We start from the raw sequence: 16,333 nt of genomic DNA on the forward strand, positions 1-16,333 counted from the left end.
GTTAACACTTTATTGTTAATGTAGCCTCACACTCTACAAGGCAGCACAAATGGAGGGAGGGACAGAGAGAAACAGAGACACACACCATGTGTGTGAGAAAGAGACGCACAATGCCCCTTTAAATACGCTGACCCCCTCTGACTACACTGCCTTTTCAAGTAGATCAGCAAGTTGAGACAGCAGCTGATGCCAGCAAGCTCCCTCCATCCTGAGCCCTGTTGTGCCCCCCGCCCTAGCTCTATGGAGATGGGGTAAAGGAGTGGGGGGCAGGAACAGGGCGTAGGGGGACACCCTGACATTAGCATCCCCCCTGCACAGCAAGCAGGAGGCTCCTGGGAGCAACTCCAAGGCAGAGGGCAGGAGCAGTACACAGAAGTGTGGGGAGGGACAGCTGAACTGCCCGGCAATTGATAGCCTGCTGGGCGGCTGCTGCACAGGGAATTTAGGGGAGCTGATAGAGGGGCTGCCAGCCCACCCTGTTTCCAAGCCCCACCAGCTAGCTCCAACGGGCTGCTATTTCTGCAAGTAGTGGACAAAATGGGCAGCTGCCAAACAATGTTATAAGGAAGCATTGCACAACTTTAAAGGAGCATGTTCTGTAGTTGATCAGCAACGTAACAATGAAACAATGTTAACCGGAACGACTTTAAGTGAGGAGTTACTGTACTCAGTAACAATACATTGAGCTCCCAGTGAAACCCCTCCACCCATATAGCTCAGGTTCCTGACCAGCATTGCATATGGATTTTTTTTGGGTGATGGCTCCTATTGTTTCAGCTGTCTCTTTCCAGAAAGGAACTTAATAGCTTTCCAGAATTTATCCTGGATGCAGGGTGGCAGTCATGCCTACCAGCTTCCACAAGATTTCAGCTAACCCTGAGCATAACAGCATGAAGCCAAGATGATACTCATGTTGCTGTGCAGTGCGTCCTTGAGCTTGGTGTTCTGGAACTTAACCATTTTCAGTGTTTTTATTATTCAAACTGATGCCAATCTATTGATGATAGAGATCATCCTTAAATTCCCCCCCTCCCTCCCAAGATAGCAATATCAGCTTCTTGCTTATGTTTTTGAGGCCTCTGAGGTACTTTGGAATTATTCATTATGTGCATTTTTCTTGACAGTCACACCAAAGCACCAACAGCAATGATAAAAAAATATATATTTGACTGTGACATAGCTGGAACGTAAGGGCTGAGGTAGCTTGAGTTACCTGTCTTGAACTTCGGAATAATCCTTCAAAGTTGGAGGCACGTGTTTTCTTATAATGGGCTTAATTACCTTTGTGATGGGCAAGGATACTGACCTACATCAGTGATTCCTTCTAAATACTGCCAAATGCAAATGACACTTTTTCAAACATATAAACACCAGCCTACTTGCATTGCTCTTCATGTATTGCTCTTGATGTAAATGTTACCCATTGTCCTGTAGTGCTGTGGTGGTAGAAGCTGATCTGGAATTAACTTAATCAAAACATGCCTGTGTGGTATTGATGCAGATATGGATGAATGCAGATACTTTCTAGTCCTATCAGGCTGATGTCTATTGGCTTGAAGGGAGACCAAGAAAAAAATGCTATCTGTGGACACAGTCACAGTGAGCTCTCAACAGCTGGACTTGACTAACGCTATTTAGAGCTAGATTTCAGTCCATATGGGCATTATCCATAATGTCTGAAGATTGACTTGAAAAAAAATTACAGCGGTCTCTGTTCTGACTCATTGTCAGACTGGTGGTGGGAGTGATGTAACTTCAAAGCTAGGACAAAAGTAAACATAATACCAAGTAATAATCAGACACTAAAAGCAAGAGAATAAAAATGGGACCCTGGCTTAATAGTCCAAAGTGGGAGAGGGAACTAGCTGAATGCTGAGCAATGCCATTAAGACTATGACATCTGCAGCAATATTCATTTTGAAATGCTTGAGAGAAACAGGCCACAGCTCAAATGTAGGGTCAAGTTAATTTCTTCATTAGACAACCGAATCTGAAGCCTTAGCAGCATATTGAAAAGTGATCAGAAGCAGAATTTGTCTCTTTAAGTAGCTTAATTTTACTAACATTCATCTCTCATTTGTATACCTGTACAACCTTATGGATTTTAGTGAGACTGCCTGCATATAACTGAGAGTAGAATTTAGTCCACTGGGTTTATTTTTTCTAAAGTTAGTTTAGCTTTTTTTAAAATAACGAGCTTTGGTTACAATATGCACGTAGTCACTAATGAGCTGAATTGTGACAGTTTATAAGCCTCCTATAAGCCTTCTTAATTAAATCCTTTTGTAAACACATCTTAATTTTTTGTATTTAACATTTAAAATTTATTTGGGCATAAGCTTTCGTGGGCTAAAACCCACTTCATTGGATTCATGCAGTGGAAAATACAGTAAGAAGATATATATATATATATATATATATATATATATATATATACACACACACACACACACACAGAACATGAAAAAATTCAAGCCTTGAATAAAGACTGGGGGTGGATGGGTCATTACACAAAGTAAAAACTATTTCCCCATGCTAATTTTCCCCTACTGTTACTCACACCTTCTTGGCAACTGTTTGAAATGGGCCATCCTGATTATTACAACATTTTTTAAGGTGATGATAGCCCACCTTAATTGATTAGTCTCATTAGAGCTGGTATGGCAACACCCAGGGGCGGCTCTAGGCATTTTGCCGCCCCAAGCACGGCAGGCAGTCTGCCTTTGGCAGCTTGCCTGTGGAGGGTCCGCTGAAGCCGTGGGACCAGTGGACCCTTCGCAGGCAAGCCGCCAAAGGCAGCCTGCCTGCCACCCTCGCAGTGACCGGCAGAGCGCCCTCAGTGGCTTGCCACCCCAAGCACGTGCTTGGCATGCTGGGGCCTGGAGCAGCCCCTGGCAACACCCATTTTTTCATGTTCTCTGTGTATATATATTTTCCTACTGTATTTTCCACTGCATGCATCCGATGAAGTGGGTTTTAGCCCATGAAAGCTTATGCTCAAATAAATTTGTTAGTCTCTAAGGTGCCACAAGTACTCCTGTTCTTTTTGCGGATACAGACTAACACGGCTGCTACTCTGAAATCTATGAAGGGGAAAATGTGTCTTGAAAAATCAGTTTCTGGATTCACAAACACTAAAATAGATTAATCCTAATTGTATGGATTTTGCATAGTGCTATGGCAGGACAGAGTTAAGGTTTCTGCTGAAAGAGAAAAATACACTTATGAAGACAATCAAGGGGAGAAAGAGTTTAAATTCATAAAGAAACAAAACAAAGTAGCCTATACACAGAATTTCAATGAGTTTTAACTATGCGGGGACTCTAAGGAATGGTGTTCTGTTACTGAGATTTATAGGGGCAAAAATCTGATACTGGATGCATAATTTCTTATGGCTCATTTTTACTTCAAAGTTGTCAGAAAATTCATTCTGTACCTCAAAAGTATGTGCTTTAGTCTTGGGAAACAAATTTTTCATGCAGAAGAGGTTGAATCATTGCTTTAAGTTCAAAACTGAAGTCAGCATTAATGAATCACAGCCAAAGCCTCCTTAAAATATTATGTTAAAAAACTATGCTAAATGGATGTTACTGAGGTGGCAAAGCCAAATACTCAGTAAGTGCCAGAACTAAGGTTGCCCATGCAACCTTATTCATTCCTCATTGTGTGCATCCATCCTGGACACTGAAAAGGGCAGAGAACCTGTCAAAAAAACAGATGTGATTGTGGAATTAACTTAGTGTATTATGATTCCATCTTTAATTTTCTGTGGAGTAGTCTGAGCATAAGATGGAGAAGCAGAGACTGACGCTGGCTCCCCCTGTCAAATAACTTAGCTTCTCTTTATCTCTCTCTGCTATGGTGGTACTTGGTATAGATCTTTGAAAATGGAAAATGCTATTCAAATGCTCTGTATTATCACTGCATAAGATTTTATTAAGAAAGAGCCTTTTTAAGTCTGAAAATTCAGTTCCCAAGACAATTGTCAATTCTGTAAGTGACATGAAAGCAGCTTAATGTATGAGCAAATGATTTGTAGACAGGTTTATAGAAAAATGCAGTGCTTTGACACCTGTGGTTAAAAAGCACTAGTTAGGTATGTTTTAAATGTGGAAGGGGGTCCAACTGAGGTTAATTGGGCACCCCTTATGGCTGGCATTTAATAACTTTTGAGTTGTTTACTTTGCAACCTAAATACTATTTGTTTTATGTAATTTCCTAAATTCTTTTCTTAAAAAGATAAAGGCAAAAACAATTATTTTATATGCAACTACCTCCCCATCATGCATCATTAGCAGGGTTGGAAATGTGAGATTTAATCATTGCAACACAGACTTCTACCCTTTGAGATCGTGGGCTAATTAGCAACAAGCTAAGGCTGTTACCCAGAAAGGTGGTTGGCTTCTGGCATCATTTGCTGGAACCAGAGGATGGTCGGGGAAACTGAGGTAGGCCTTTTCCCCTACCCTGGGAGTTGGAGGTGCTCCTGTACTCTGTGGTGCTCTCAGGGGAACTGCATTTTTCAAGGGCATATAACTTGGCCAAATTTGGGCAGATTTTCCTGGAGACTGCAGAAGGCACATACTTTACCTGAGGTCCACCCATCTGCCAAATTTGAAGTCCTTGCTCTGAAGAATGGGTATGTTGCTATTGTTCAAAAAGAGGTGACAGAATTTTAACATAAGTAAAAAATAAAATAAAAAATCCCCTACACTAGGTCTCAGAACAGCCAATCCATTTTGACTGAAAGTTCAAAGAAAAAAATTCAGCCTGAGAGAGACATCCAGCATGGAAACGTTCATCCCAAACAATTAGTTTGACAAAGTTAGAATCAACTGAAATGGGGTCTTACAATGGGAAATGTCTGACCACCATAGCAACAGGTGGTGCTACTAATCCTGTCTATAATAATGGATATAGGGAGAAATTCTGGTCCTACCGAAGTCAATTGGATTTGTATCGTTGTGTTTAGCAGGGCCAAAATTTCAGCCTGAGGTTGATAATTCCAAACTTAATATTTCAATAGTCTTGTAATAATATGTCCCTAATACTTTCGGATATTTTCCTTGATATGATAAATTAATTGGCATTGATGTGATTACAAAATCTTCAAAGGTCTAAATATCCCCTGCCCCTAAAAAGCACCTCTTTTTTACCTATTTCTAGGGGTCTTGGGCTTCCAGCACACTAGGTTTCTGGTTTACTGAACTTCTGGAAAGAAACCGTCAGTTTTACTACTGGATATTTGAGGGCCGACCAAACTGCTTCTGGATGACAGGGTTCTTTAACCCGCAAGGATTTTTGACTGCAATGAGACAGGTGAATAGTTTTCTTCTTATATTACTCTTTCAATAATATTCCCCCTTTATAATAGCTTGCATGGGAAGGAAGGAAGGGTGTGTGTGTGTGTGTGTGTGTGTGTGTGTGTGTGAGAGAATATTTTCTTTTGTGCTGCCATGTTACCCTTGTTTTGGCCTTGTTTTGAAATTGGATTAGCTTGATTTTTGGCTTATTGTGAAAGTTAGGGTGCTTATTTACCACGTGAAAGTTGGCAACTGTGGTGGAGATACTATGTTCTTCACTTGGGTTCCGAACAGCCCCTCTGGGTGTGTGTGTGTGCAAAGGGTAGGAAATCCTTGTGCCCTTTTAGGATTAGATTCTGCCCTTGGCTACATCGGACATGTTAGAAGGGGAGCTAAGGGACAGCTGAAATCCCCAGGACAATTTTTTGCTGTCTTAGCAGTCATACCTGCCATGTTACCCTTGAGTATGGTGCACTGTACTTACTATTTTGGGCCCACCCATCTTCATGCCAAGGGCTGCCTTGGAGGGTCTCTAGGAGGGAGTGGAGATCAGATATGGCAAACCCACAGAAAAAATGCAGAAATTGGGCTTGTTTTTGGCTTAATTGGCTTGTGAGTTGCTTGTTGGCTAGTTTTTGGCTTATAGCTTGTTTGGCTTGTTGCTTCTTTTTTTTTGATCAGCTCCCGGCAAGGGTGGGCAAGCAGAGGCAAGGCGGGGGGAGAGGAGAGAGTCAGGGTGAACAGCTGGCCCACCACAGTCCCAGACTGCATGCTGGGGGGGATCTAGTCACATAGAGTGTTGGGGTTCTTAGGAATTGGCTTGTTTTGGCCTTGTTTTGAAATTGGATTAGCTTGATTTTCGGCTTATTGTGAAAGTTAGGGTGCTTATTTACTACGTGAAAGTTGGCAACTGTGGTGGAGATACTATGTTCTTCACTTGGGTTCCGAACAGCCCCTCTGGGGGGTGTGTGTGCAAAGGGTAGGAAATCCTTGTGCCCTTTTAGGATTAGATTCTGCCCTTGGCTACATCGGACATGTTAGAAGGGGAGCTAAGGGACAGCTGAAATCCCCAGGACAATTTTTTGCTGTCTTAGCAGTCATACCTGCCATGTTACCCTTGAGTATGGTGCACTGTACTTACTATTTTGGGCCCACCCATCTTCATGCCAAGGGCTGCCTTGGAGGGTCTCTAGGAGGGAGTGGAGATCAGATATGGCAAACCCACAGAAAAAATGCAGAAATTGGGCTTGTTTTTGGCTTAATTGGCTTGTGAGTTGCTTGTTGGCTAGTTTTTGGCTTATAGCTTGTTTGGCTTGTTGCTTCTTTTTTTTTGATCAGCTCCCGGCAAGGGTGGGCAAGCAGAGGCAAGGCGGGGGGAGAGGAGAGAGTCAGGGTGAACAGCTGGCCCACCACAGTCCCAGACTGCATGCTGGGGGGGATCTAGTCACATAGAGTGTTGGGGTTCTTAGGAATTGGCTTGTTTTGGCCTTGTTTTGAAATTGGATTAGCTTGATTTTCGGCTTATTGTGAAAGTTAGGGTGCTTATTTACTACGTGAAAGTTGGCAACTGTGGTGGAGATACTATGTTCTTCACTTGGGTTCCGAACAGCCCCTCTGGGGGGTGTGTGTGCAAAGGGTAGGAAATCCTTGTGCCCTTTTCGTCTTTGCACACTCTCACACAAGGGCTGACCAGGGCCCTTGGTCTCTGTCCTCTTCAGTGCTTAGCCTATCTGGAGAGTTTCCAGAAAAAATGAAGTTAGTCCTCTTTGTCACACCTGGAGGTCAGAAGTTGAAGCAGAGTAGCTTCTCTCAGTGAAGAATGTGAAATTGCACATATCTCTTCCATACAGTCAATCTGTAAACATGGTGGTTATTGTGTTTCTGGCTAAAGGGTTGCCTTGGAGTTAAATCAGTTTGAGCTAGCTTTGGATTGTAGGAATCTAAAAGCTACTGGGTATAGACAGCCATACTCAGAGGACGTATTCAATGGAATATATACCTCTTGGAATGTGGAATTAGGGTTTAGATACTTGAGGGCAGGGAGAATCTTTAGTTGGAAACCCCAGGACCTTTTAGGCAGGGACAGTCAAACAAAAAAGTTTGAAGTGCTTAAAAAGTTGAGATTTGGAGTAGAGGTAGGTCAGAGGATCTGCAGAGAAACAGACTGTAACACAGACCCCTGATGCTATCACATCGGGGTAAGTGGAGGCCAAATTTAGGTAAGACCATATGCATGTAGTCTTTTGTTATTTTAATCCTTGACTCTCTACTTGTAATGTTCCTTTGAATAAATAAATCATAGTTGCTTTGAATAAGCTGTCCTAAGTCACTGCCATTTCGTACTGGTCATAAGCACCTAGAGAGAATTCTGTAGCAGGGTCTGAAACCAGTTGAGCTCGCAGAGGTAATACAATTCTTGCATACAGGGGATGCTGTAACCTGATGATTCAGCCTAAAAGTGGGGTGAACTGCAGGGTTTCCACTCTTAAGAGTGCAGATTTAGGAATATCACTTGCAAAGGATGTCTATGGGAGCGAATGAAAGAGTGGTCAAACGTACAATGCACCCCTGCACTGTAATATACTTTATTGCCTTTCTCCAGATCTGAAAGCTGGTAAGTACCGGTAATCACTTTCTTCAGCAAGTATCTCCCCAAATCAAACAACCAGATGACATAAAAGAGGCTTTTATTATAAGGTATGTGTAGTGGGGGGGGTGCCCCACTCCAGTAAAACAAGGGTTAAAAGTAGCCAAACTAGGCTGATTGGGGAAGCTCAATCAGGGCCCAGCTGTCCCTTATAAAAGGGCTGGGGGCCAGGAGCTGAAGGAGTCTCACTCTAGCTCTGGAGTGGGAAGGGCTAGTGGCCTGGAATCAGGGTACCGAATGTAGAGCAGTGCTGGGGAAGGGCAACGGGAGCCGGGGAGCTCCAGCCTGGTAAACCCCCTGGCTGCAGGCCTTGTTGAAGGCCTACCAAGGTACTGGGGGTGCAGAGGTGTAGGCCAGGAATAGGCAGAGGCAGCAGGTCCTAACCCCTTGCCAATGATGAGTGGCCTTTACAGACTGCAGTTTGCCCCAGTGAGTGGGAGCTAGATGACGACTGGCAGTAGCCACTGAGGCAAGGTGGGTGTAGAGGGGGAGACCCAGACTGTGGGTTACTGCTGGGGGCAGAACCCAGAGGAAAAGGGGCACCAGGGTCTGGGAGGGACATGGGGGCCCTAAGGCAGGCGAGACACAGGGCTGCAGAGGGTGCTCCAGGCTGGACAAGAGCTAATTCCCAGGATAAGCAGCAAGAAGCGCCACGCTGGTGAGTCTCACTTCACTACAGTATGTCAGAAAAATCTTGGAATCAGAAATGACATTTAAAAATATACAGTGTAGATAATACACACAAACTGCACGCCTAAAGAAAAATTAAACACAAGTCAAATCTCGAGGGTTACCACGTTGCATTGTGTGCCTGGTTTATGGCAGAAAGTCTCCTTCGAGCCTTATATAGTGGAGTGACACACTTCACGCCCCAGAAAGAACAGAGTTCTCCAATAAGCAACTGCATGTAGTTCCAGCGAGTACATAACCATGTTGATTTAGGAATCTTTTACTCAATGATTATGTGTTAACTTAATGTTCCCACTCTTCCAGGAAGCAGTCGCTCTTAAGGTTCACACTCAAATAAGCCAGTTAGGCATATCATTGACTGGATGTTTTATGGCTCTCCTCCTAAGTCATAGTACTTACATTAATGAGCTATAATGTTACAAATATAAAATTGAAAATCGCACATACAGATAAATCCATTCAGACCTCTTTTTAATAATATATCATCGAGGAAAGATTTCCTGGCACTCCCAGGAAAAATCAGCCTAAATAGTCAGGCTGCTTTTCTTATGCTGTCCTGATCTTTAAGATAAGCTACCTTTCCCAGACCTGAGGAAGAGCTCTGTGTAAGGTTGAAAGCTTGTCTCTTTCACCAGCAGAATTTGTTCCAATAAAAGATATTACCTCCCCCACCTTGTCTTTCTAATATCCTCTGACCGATACAGCTACAGCATTGCAAACTGACCTTTAAAAGGCAGACGTGTTTAACTCTGGTACCTTTTAGTGCATTTTTCATTATTTATTTATCTGGAAGGGAAAATTAATCTAAAAATGACTTGTCTCAAAAGTGCATTTTTTTTGGAGGAGAAGGGTGGTTGGCAACAAAGTATTTAATTTGCTATGAAATGAACACACTGCTGCTGGGCTAGAGGGAAATAACTCTGCTTTAATCATAGAGAGTACTGCAAAAAAGGTAAATGTTTGCTTTTATGATAATTTAAAGTACCCTCTACCCCGCTATAATGTGTATAGCGCGGTAGCAGCAGGACTCTGGTGGCGCTTTAAAGGGTCCGGGGCTCCGGCTGCTGCGGCAGCAAGGTTCACCGGCGATGTAAAGGGCCCGGGGCTCCAGCTGTTGTGGAGTGCCCAGGGCCCTTTAAATCACCACTGGAGCCCCGCCACCACTACCCCGGGGCTGCAGCAGTGGTGCTCGGCCGGCGATTTAAAGGGCCCGGGCTCCCTGCAGCAGCCGGAGCCCAGAACTCTTTGAATCACCGCTGGAGCCCTGCTGCTGCTACCCTGGGGCTGCAGCAGCAGGGCTTGCCAGCGATTTAAAGGGCCTGGGGCTCCGGCTGCTGCGGGGAGCCCCGGGCCCTTTAAATCACAGCAGGAGCCCTGCTGCCCCTACCCCGGGGCTGCAGCAGCGGGGCTCGCCAGTGATTTAAAGGGCCTGGGGCTCCCCACATCTGCTGGAGACCGGAGCTCTTTGAATCAGTGCTGTAGGCCTGCCGCCCCTACCCTGATATAATGGGGTTTCAGCTATAACGTGGTAGGGATTTTGGGCTCCCCATGACCACGTTGTAGAGGGGTAGAGGTGTAATTAACTTTGTGATAATGCAGGATTAAGGATGGCCCTGTATGCACTGAAATCATTGTCCTAAATCATAGGCACTCTTCATAATTTTACCCATAGTCTTCATTGTTACTTTGAATAGGAAATAACTCGAGCCAACAAAGGGTGGGCACTTGATAGTGTAGCACTGTGCAATGAAGTCACCAAGTGGATGAAGGATGACATCACAACTCCTCCTCCTGAGGGCGTCTATGTATATGGACTCTATCTAGAAGGAGCTGGTTGGGACAGAAGAAATTTAAAAATCATTGAGTCTAAGCCCAAGGTGCTCTTTGAAGTGATGCCTGTCATACGGATTTATGCAGAGAACAACAGTAAGTGATTAACTTCAGTTTTTGCTGTATTGATAGCAGCTTAATTTTAATTTGTGTTACATATACTTGACCAATTGTTAATAATTCTTCAGAGCATAGGGGTGTTATGTTTGTGGGGGCTTCTAGAATCTACTGGAAAACAATCAAGCTTTGAAGTCATACTTTATGAATGGTAATAAATGGTCCCTGCCTTGAAAGCTGACACTGTAATTAGGTTATAAACATATGTCACAATACTGTTGTTGCTGTAGTTTTGGAAAATATCCAATTACAAATGATTCCTAACCTCCTTTACCTCTGCAAGACTGTAGCATTTTGTCTTCCACTTCCAATGTGCTTAACCATTATATTATGTATATAACAAAATGTATGTTCAAGACTCAGAATTCTGGTGTACCCCAGTAGTGGTGTTACAGCATAATAGTGGAAGCAGAAACCATTTTTCCCCTCCCTACACAGTTTTTTGGACTACCTAAAATACTGAAGTCCATTGTAAATGAAGTAGGATTCCTTTTTCTCATTGAATATTTGTCTGATAGCCCAAAATATCACTGGGGCTACATGCAGAACTTGGGCTTCTTTACAAGAATGAAGCCCAAACGGTGCCCCCAGCAAGGAGCGTCTTTGGTGCCTCCCCTCCTCCATTTGTTAAACATTTGAATACCTTATTTTTTATTGCACTTGTATTGCATTTCATGACTTTGATGCATGATGTATCACTGTCATATAAGATGATAAATTTGCATGCTAGAATTTGTAAATCAATATTTATTATAAGCACCCCCCCCCCCAAAAAAGTTTCCTCTAAGCTTATAGAAACTTTTTAATGTTACGAATAACTTAAATGTACTAACATCAAGTAATTGAACTGTGCACTAATATTGGGTGGAGCAGTGTTATAGTGTTACAGTAGGTGATAGCAACAAATCTTCCTGATATCTTTTCACTGTGACTAATGTCGGGAGTGAAGTCCATTATTATGGTGTAGTCCTTTGCTTTGTTGAGTCGCATCAATATGTTATCAAGCACCTTCCTTGCCATAAGGTCAATCAGTTAGTTTTGAATTTTTTTTGCTGCAGTAATGGTTCATAGCTTCTTTATCATAGAATATCAGGGTTGGAAGGGACCTCGGGAGGTCATCTAGTCCAACCCCCGTGAACTACTCAATGTAGGTGCTCACGCATGACTTCGTCATATTTCCCAAGTTGCTCTACCAAACCATAGAAATTACTGTTATATTCAGTGAACAACTTATCCGATGAGCCCTGGAAAGCCAAATTATTCTTTGCAAGGAAGAGGGTAATTGAGATCCGATGCTGAAGCATGTTCTTCCAGTGTTGGATTTCTACATTAATAATGCACTGGTTTTCTATGTCTATACCTTTATTCAGCTTGAGCCTGGACTTGACCTCCATCCATTTGGAGTAAGCTGTAAAATAGCCATACGTTGCTTTTCATGTTGCTTCAGAGCATCAACTAAGTTATGCCAGTAATTGTACCTGGAAAGAACAAGCAATGAGTGGACATTCTTGTCAAATATTTTGCAACAAAACCAGAACATTTTGTCAGTTGATTTTGAGTAAACTAGCCGAAGCTGATTCAGTTTCTCAACATTTTCAAGCACTCTTTCTCAGTGTGACTTTGAGAAGTGTTGCTTCTGCTCATTTACTAGAAATGTCATATCCTCAGTTTTGCCTAGCCTGTTCAAAATTGTACGATAAATGATCAGCACAGTTTAGGATCGTCAGCCATAAAGCAGGATCTGATGTATAGATTTGTGGTGTGCAATTTTTCTCACTGCTGTTTCTGTCATTATGAGAGGCTGATTCTTTTTTATTGTTTCTCTCCTTTTCATGTGAGCCACATTCTTCTTTGTCATCACTCTCCTTTATGCTACCATTCCTTCTCTTCAGGTAAATCTGCTAACTTCTGAGTAATAGGACTTCTATCATTTATGCTTTGTTCCTCAATTTCTGCTGCACTGGGACGATCACTATTGCCTAAAGCCCAGTCTATGTTCTGTTTCAGATATTTCCCCCTCAAATTTGTCCCTTGCTGCAAACTAGATTGCAGCTGAGCTTTTTGGTTCCTATACTGAACTCCTGAAGGCTTCTTCGGGGGCATCTTTTATTTTCTACAGGAGAAAACACAGCATTAGGGAGAGCAAAAGTCTATGTTCCACAGTGGTAGAAAGTCATCAAACATTACGTGTTAACCATGGCAAAAGTAGTAACAGTATTTCTTTTATATTGTTGCGTAGATAGGGGTTTGATAGATGTCTCATTAAATACGCCCTTTATTAGTCTCTAATTACACTCTTCAAGTCTTAAAACACAAGTACACTTTCACAATTACACAATAAAACAAAGTTTACAATATTGCAGCTGGGCTCTCACTTCACTTCACTTTGTTCTTATATCTCACTGACTGACTGGTGACACTGCGCCTCTCATATACCCACGAAGGCATGGCTGACAACATCCTAGGAAGTTCAAGGAAAATGTAGTTTTCAGAAAGTAGGGAAGGTTCCATGAGATTCTACAGAGGTCCAGAACATTCTGGTTAGTAAAAAATTAATCCACATATGGAATACCTGAAACATTTTACTTCAAACATTCTATTTTCCCTTTTGTTGCTAACAACAAAAACAGCACCTCGAGCCTGGCAACCAAGGCAGTTGCCTGGGTCACCTGCCCCTAAATCTGGCCCTGAGGGCCATAGTATAGTTTGAGAACACATGCTAGTATTCATATAGCTTGCACACATGAATACTATAGAAATGAATGGATTTAACAATGTTCTTGGGAACTACTGTGTTATACCTAGGTGTTGATTGTACGCATAAATGTCGCAACACTGACGTTCTGTGAAGGGGATTTGCTTTAGCAAACAGAAGCCAAGTGAAAGGATGGAAAGAGCTGGTGGAGGTGGGATGACATTTGGGACCACCAAAGAGGAAAAGACATGTCAGTCTGCACTCTGTTCTAACGAGCTGGAGAACAGAAGTCAAGGCTATTCTGCTTTGTGGAACTGAATTTTTAATGTTTGGAAATAAAAGTAGGCTGTAGGAAATCAAATCCCACAGAAAACAGCTGAAAAGATATCGAATCATTTAGCTGTTATTGCTTACAGGCTATGTTTCCTGTGCTTTGCTATCAGAATTCCATGTTTGTTGCTTATCTTCTCTGACAGTACGTAGCATGTTCTTTTTGTGTATGTCATTTGCTTAATCAGGGGTAACATTCTAAATGCCTATAATATGCAGTCTATCCGTATTTTCAGTATAAATTACTATTTGCAGGAGTTTACAACCTAGCCATAAAAATTGTTTCAAACTGATTGACACACAAGATCTCAGCCTGGGAACAATTTAACACTAAATTGAATGAATCTGTTTAGCACAGTTTGAACTCTATAGATGTTTGGGAAGAAAGAAATAGAAGTCTTATTATCATAAACTGTATTACTTACAAAAAACAATTTGATAGACAAATAAGGCTCTGATCCTGCAAGCTGAAAATCATTATTATATTAAAAAGCAAATTAAAAACCAGCTGAGATACTGAATTACAAATACTTTTGTACATTAATCAAACCTGGAATATTTTGTCCCAGTTTTACAGTGAAGAATATCGGTTGACAATGCCTACTTCTGCAGCATGTAAATAATTGTACTGTACTGAAAAAAGTATTTCAAAATAGATTAATAGATTTTAATAAGGTAATTTTCACATCTTGATGTGTCAGCATGAAACATTCAAAAATAGGAAAGTAGAGTGGAAGGGTGAAACTGCTAGCATCCTAGTGACTGCAGGGTGCTTATTTAAACTTCTTACTCTGTCAAAGTACTGTAGTTTAATACTAAATCCCAAACTTACAAGAGCTGCACACGGTACTGTATGTGATCTGTTTTGCAAGTAGTAGCAAAAAAGCAAGGAGTGTGTTGTTAACTGAACTTCCTTTGCTTTTGTTGAGAAGAGCTATCAGCTACTGAACTTTGACTCGATGTATTTATATTTCTGTTGAGGTTGTGCTCTGCCTTCTAACATCCTATCTGTTCAGCCTCATTTCCCAGGGCATCTTTTCATGTGTGTTTTTTCCCCCCCCCCTCCATCTTCCTAGCTTCGAAAGATCCTCGTCTGTACTTGTGTCCAATCTACAAAAAACCACATCGAACAGACCTGAATTACGTTGCTGCTGTGGACCTTAAAACCGTCCAACCTCCAGAGCATTGGATACTGCGTGGTGTAGCACTTCTTTGTGATGTCAAGTAATGTTAAATCAATTTTCACTTCCCCCTTAGTGTTTCTCACCAGGATTTTAAGAGTTTTTTTTTCTGCACATAATTTTAACATGAACATTAATGAGGAATGAGATTGATGATGGGTCACAGATTTTTCTTTTTGGTAGTTGTGCTCCCCCTTTATTCCACTCCTGCTTTATCTATTAGAAGTTAGTTAGTGGGCTAAAGACATGTACTAGAAGAGAAGCCTCTTGGGACTGGATGGCTCAACTGAGTGACTAGACCCACTCCTATTCACCTCTCAGGGCTTGTTTTCACTAGAAAATTGGGTCATCTGAACAAATGTTGTGGTAAACACAACATAGCCATGAGTGTAAATGGGCTAGCTTTCTTTAGCAGTGTCAGCTGGTCATGGCTAATGCTGCTGTTCCAGCAGTGCTCATCTGCAACCAGATTACAATGTTAAGCATACAGGTCCTGTCAGTGCTGACAGCTAAGGTGTGTTAAATGTTGTGTTAGTTAGCACAACTCCTCAATATCGTTTTCCAGTGTGACTCAGATTTCTAGTGAGGACCAGTCTGAATCCAGCCCTAGGTCAGTGGTAAATGCAAAGTGGTATGCAGTCTGATCGCTACTTGGGGATTTGTGTGAAATGAGTTTGTAGCATCAGTCCAATTCCTACCTGGACAGGTGTGCACATCACAGAGGCCATCACCCTAATAAATGAGTCTCATGGAAGTCTCAGCACAGAGGGTAAAAATGGAATGGGCATTCACTGTTTTAGCACCAAGAGGTAGGGAGGCTGTTAGTACAGTGTGGGAAGCTAGCATTTCCTCCTTATGCCTTAATTAACATAAGACTTTGCTGTCATTCTGCCTCACTAACGCACTAAATTCATTTAAAAATTCCGTTTACCAGAAAAGTCTCATTTTCTATTCTCAGAAATATGGGCCACGAGTATTTGGAGTATTCTCATAAAACAAGATTAAATTAATAGGCAGCAGGTTTAAAACAAACAAAAGAAAGTATTTCTTCACACAACGCACAGTCAACCTGTGGAACTGTTTGCCAGAGGATGTTGTGAAGGCCAAGACAGGGTTCAAAAAAGAACTAGATAAATTCATGGAGGATAGGTCCATCAATGGCTATTAGCCAGGATGGGCAGGGATGGTGTCCCTAGCCTCTGTTTGCCAGAAGCTGGGAATGAGCAACAGGGGATGGATCGCTTGATGATTACCTGTTCTGTTTATTCCCTCTGGGGCACCTGGCATTGGCCACGGTCGGAAGACAGGATACTAGGCTGACCCAGCATGGCCGTTCTTATATTGGAGGGAAACCCTTTATGCAGGATACCCACATTAAGACCACCATTGTTATCTTTGCTTTGCTCTCATTTTGCAGTATTTTGCTTTCATGTCCCCTCCTTTTCTACCTTCCTTCCTTTTTTTCTGCCTGTCTTACTGCAGCCTTGTTGACTTTTCATCTACCATAGAAACGTTTCACACTGGGAGCTGGCTGGAGAGA

At 42.3% G+C, this 16,333-nt stretch overlaps 1 protein-coding gene across 1 annotated transcript in view; it reads left to right on the plus strand.

The window, feature by feature from the left end:
- Positions 1 to 15,911, plus strand: part of DNAH5 (dynein axonemal heavy chain 5) — a 263,441-nt gene extending 247,530 nt beyond the window's left edge. The window contains exons 77-79 of the mRNA XM_045006969.1: positions 5,167 to 5,319; positions 10,335 to 10,566; positions 14,689 to 15,911. Coding sequence (XP_044862904.1) covers positions 5,167 to 5,319; positions 10,335 to 10,566; positions 14,689 to 14,840 — 537 coding nt within the window. The 3' untranslated portion in view covers positions 14,841 to 15,911. The remainder of the gene's footprint in view (positions 1 to 5,166; positions 5,320 to 10,334; positions 10,567 to 14,688) is intronic.
- The last annotated feature ends 422 nt before the right edge of the window (positions 15,912 to 16,333 follow it).

Source organism: Mauremys mutica, chromosome 2 (assembly GCF_020497125.1).
Source record: "Mauremys mutica isolate MM-2020 ecotype Southern chromosome 2, ASM2049712v1, whole genome shotgun sequence".
NCBI classification, from domain to species: domain Eukaryota; kingdom Metazoa; phylum Chordata; order Testudines; family Geoemydidae; genus Mauremys; species Mauremys mutica.